At 51.5% G+C, this 2,986-nt stretch overlaps 1 protein-coding gene across 2 annotated transcripts; it reads left to right on the plus strand.

Moving 5' to 3' along the window:
- On the plus strand, positions 1–2,754 carry LOC128260099 (zygotic gap protein knirps). 2 transcript variants are annotated; one of them, XM_052992811.1, is made up of 3 exons: positions 1–142; positions 888–965; positions 1,324–2,754. In XM_052992811.1, exons 2-3 carry the CDS (start codon positions 888–890, stop codon positions 2,539–2,541), a joined length of 1,296 nt encoding a protein of 431 aa, XP_052848771.1. In that variant the 5' UTR covers positions 1–142; the 3' UTR covers positions 2,542–2,754. The 2 variants fall into 2 exon arrangements, with proteins under 2 accessions (XP_052848771.1, XP_052848770.1); XM_052992810.1 differs by lacking the exon at positions 1–142 and adding an exon at positions 315–790.
- The last annotated feature ends 232 nt before the right edge of the window (positions 2,755–2,986 follow it).

The following is a 2,986-nucleotide window of genomic DNA, read 5'->3' on the forward strand; positions in this document are numbered from 1 at the left end:
GCCGAAGTGAGAAAACGTGCAGCAGAAACGATCGCGAAACGCTGCAATTAAAAAGTCGTCATAAAACGCAGTGCCCAGCCAAATAGCAAAACAACAATAATAACAACAACAACAACAACAACAGCAGCAAAAAAACAAGAAGGTAAGTTCTGAGCGAGGGAGACAGCCTCCGAGATCGAAGTCAATTCACGGTTTTTGTTTTTGGGTCGCGGCCGTCGGCGAATTTTACGATCCCTTGTGCACTACTTTGATTTTTTACTGTTTCTCGCGAAAAACTGGCGGCCGCATTTCCATCTTTCCCTATTTTTTTGCGGCCCGAGGTCTCGGACAAAAAAAAAAAAACACAGTTTTCATAAACCGAATTTCTATTTTTTTTTGTTGACTCGGGAAAAATCGGCGTGAGTTTTTATGGCCGAACGTCAAGGTCTGGACTGCTGCATTTTTTTAAGGGAACACTATTTTCGCAGCACTCGTCGTAATGACTTCGTATAAAAAAGAAAATCTACCTGAGTTTTATGACTGGACAGCGCGAAAAAAATGAAAATGAACGCATAGGGTTGCATAATCCGGCAGATTAAGTTTTTTGGCCTGTTGTGATCATAAAAAACGCCCATCCTGCCGAGTTTTCCACAGTTTCGTATAAATATCCTGGGCTGCTTAGAGTCGAGCATCAGTTGCTCAGCAGCATTCCAAGCGCACAGATCACACAGCGACAAATCGTCACAGCGATCGTGAGAAAATCACTCAATATTCCGACAAAAATCAGTACAACAACATGGTGTTCAACTTGGTTAGTGTCCAGAACCGTTCGCCTCATTGTGGATTAAGCAGCTCTCGACCAGTGGATTAAACCCTTACTAACTTGGCATTTCTTCATTACTTTACAGATGAACCAGACATGCAAAGTGTGCGGCGAGCCGGCGGCGGGCTTCCATTTTGGCGCCTTCACCTGCGAGGGCTGCAAGGTAAGTTGTGTCCTAAAATCCATTGATAAAATATTGATTGATATGAAAAGTCAGAACAGGCATTTCCAAGACCCCAAGGGGTTAAGGGATGTACTTGTGGTGAAAAGACATTCAAGAAACATGCAAATTCGTATTGTTTTCTTTTCTTTACTTAGAAAAATATAAAAAAAAACAATAAATCAAACTTCAATAATATTCTTTTGAATTAAAATAATTGGAATTTTAAATTTTAAAAGAAATTGTATTTTTCTTGAATGAAGTTTTGGTCTTTTCCCATATATTTTCTTTAATTAACTTATAGTTTTTTCCCGAACTCTTACCATTTAACTAACTTATATGCTTACCTTTACCCTTGCAGTCCTTCTTTGGCCGATCGTACAACAACATCAGCACTATTAGCGAGTGCAAGAACGAGGGCAAGTGCATCATCGACAAGAAGAACCGCACCACCTGCAAGGCGTGCCGCTTGAGGAAGTGCTACAACGTGGGCATGTCGAAGGGAGGATCCCGCTACGGTCGCCGCTCCAACTGGTTCAAGATCCACTGTCTGCTGCAGGAGCACGAACAGGCGGCAGCGGCTGCCGGCAAGGCGCCCCCCTCGGCGGGTGGTGTCACGGTGGGTGGTGGTCCGTCGGCCTCCTCGCCCGTGGGCTCACCTCACACCCCCGGCTTTGGGGATATGGCCGCCCATCTGCACCACCACCATCAGCAGCAGCAGCACCAGCAACAGCAGCAACAGCAGGTGCAGCGCCACCCACACATGCCCCTGCTGGGCTATCCCAGCTATCTGCCCGATCCCGCCGCCGCCCTGCCCTTCTTCAGCATGATGGGGGGCGTGGCCCCGCACCAGTCGCCCTTCCAGCTGCCCCCGCACCTCCTCTTCCCCGGCTACCATGCCAGTGCCGCCGCCGCAGCCGCCTCGGCCGCGGATGCCGCCTACCGCCAGGAGATGTACAAGCACCGCCAGAGCGTGGACTCCGTGGAGTCGCAGCACCGCTTCAGCCCCGCCAGCCAGACGATGCCGCCGGTGCAGCCCAGCCCCTCGGCCCGCCAGTCGCCCATCGACGTCTGCCTGGAGGAGGATGTCCAGTCGGTGCACAGCCACCAGTCGTCCGCCAGCCTGCTGCATCCCATTGCTATCCGCGCCACGCCCACCAGCAGCCCCCTGAGTTTTGCGGCCAAGATGCAGAGTCTGTCGCCGGTATCGGTGTGCTCCATTGGTGGCGAGACCACCAGCGCTGCCCCAGTGCACCCGTCATCCACAGTCACCTCCACAGCCCAGGAAGGACCCATGGATCTGAGCATGAAGACATCGCGCAGCTCGGTGCACAGCTTCAACGACAGCGGCTCCGAGGATCACGAGCTGGAGGTGGCTCCCCGGCGCAAGTTCTACCAGCTGGAGGCCGAGTGCCTGACCACCACCAGCAGCAGCAGTTCCTCCCACTCCGCCCACACCGCCGCCCATGCAGAGGTCAAGCGGCAGAAGTTGGCCGGTGCGGAGGCCACCCACTTTGGTGGCTTTGCGGTGGCCCACAATGCGGCCAGTGCCATGAGGGGCATTTTCGTGTGTGTCTAAGGAGACGTGACCACCATCCATCCACCATCTGCCAACTCCATGGCAGAGCTTCAACCACAGTGGCTCCGAGCATCAGGAGCACCACCACCCATGCGGAGGTCAAGCGGCAGAAGTTAGGCGGTGCGGAGGCACTTTCGTGTGTGTCCAAGTACACGGCGAAAAACTCCAAGTGGGAGGAGCCGCCTTCGTTGTTTTTTTTTTGTTTGTTTGTTACTTAAAAGAAAATGTAAATTTTTTCTCGTGTGCTCGCTCACACTTTGAGGAGGTGAAAGAGACAGGGACAGACAGGTTTCGCTGGAAAGAGACAGCTAGACCAGGTAGTTGCATTGCACTCGCACTCGCACCCTTGCATACACACACCAACACGTACACACGTACACACACACACACACACTCACACACTCAACTATTGAGCTCAGATCCAAAAATTATTTTTATAAAAAAC

Source organism: Drosophila gunungcola, assembly GCF_025200985.1.
Source record: "Drosophila gunungcola strain Sukarami chromosome 3L unlocalized genomic scaffold, Dgunungcola_SK_2 000014F, whole genome shotgun sequence".
NCBI lineage: Eukaryota > Metazoa > Arthropoda > Insecta > Diptera > Drosophilidae > Drosophila > Drosophila gunungcola.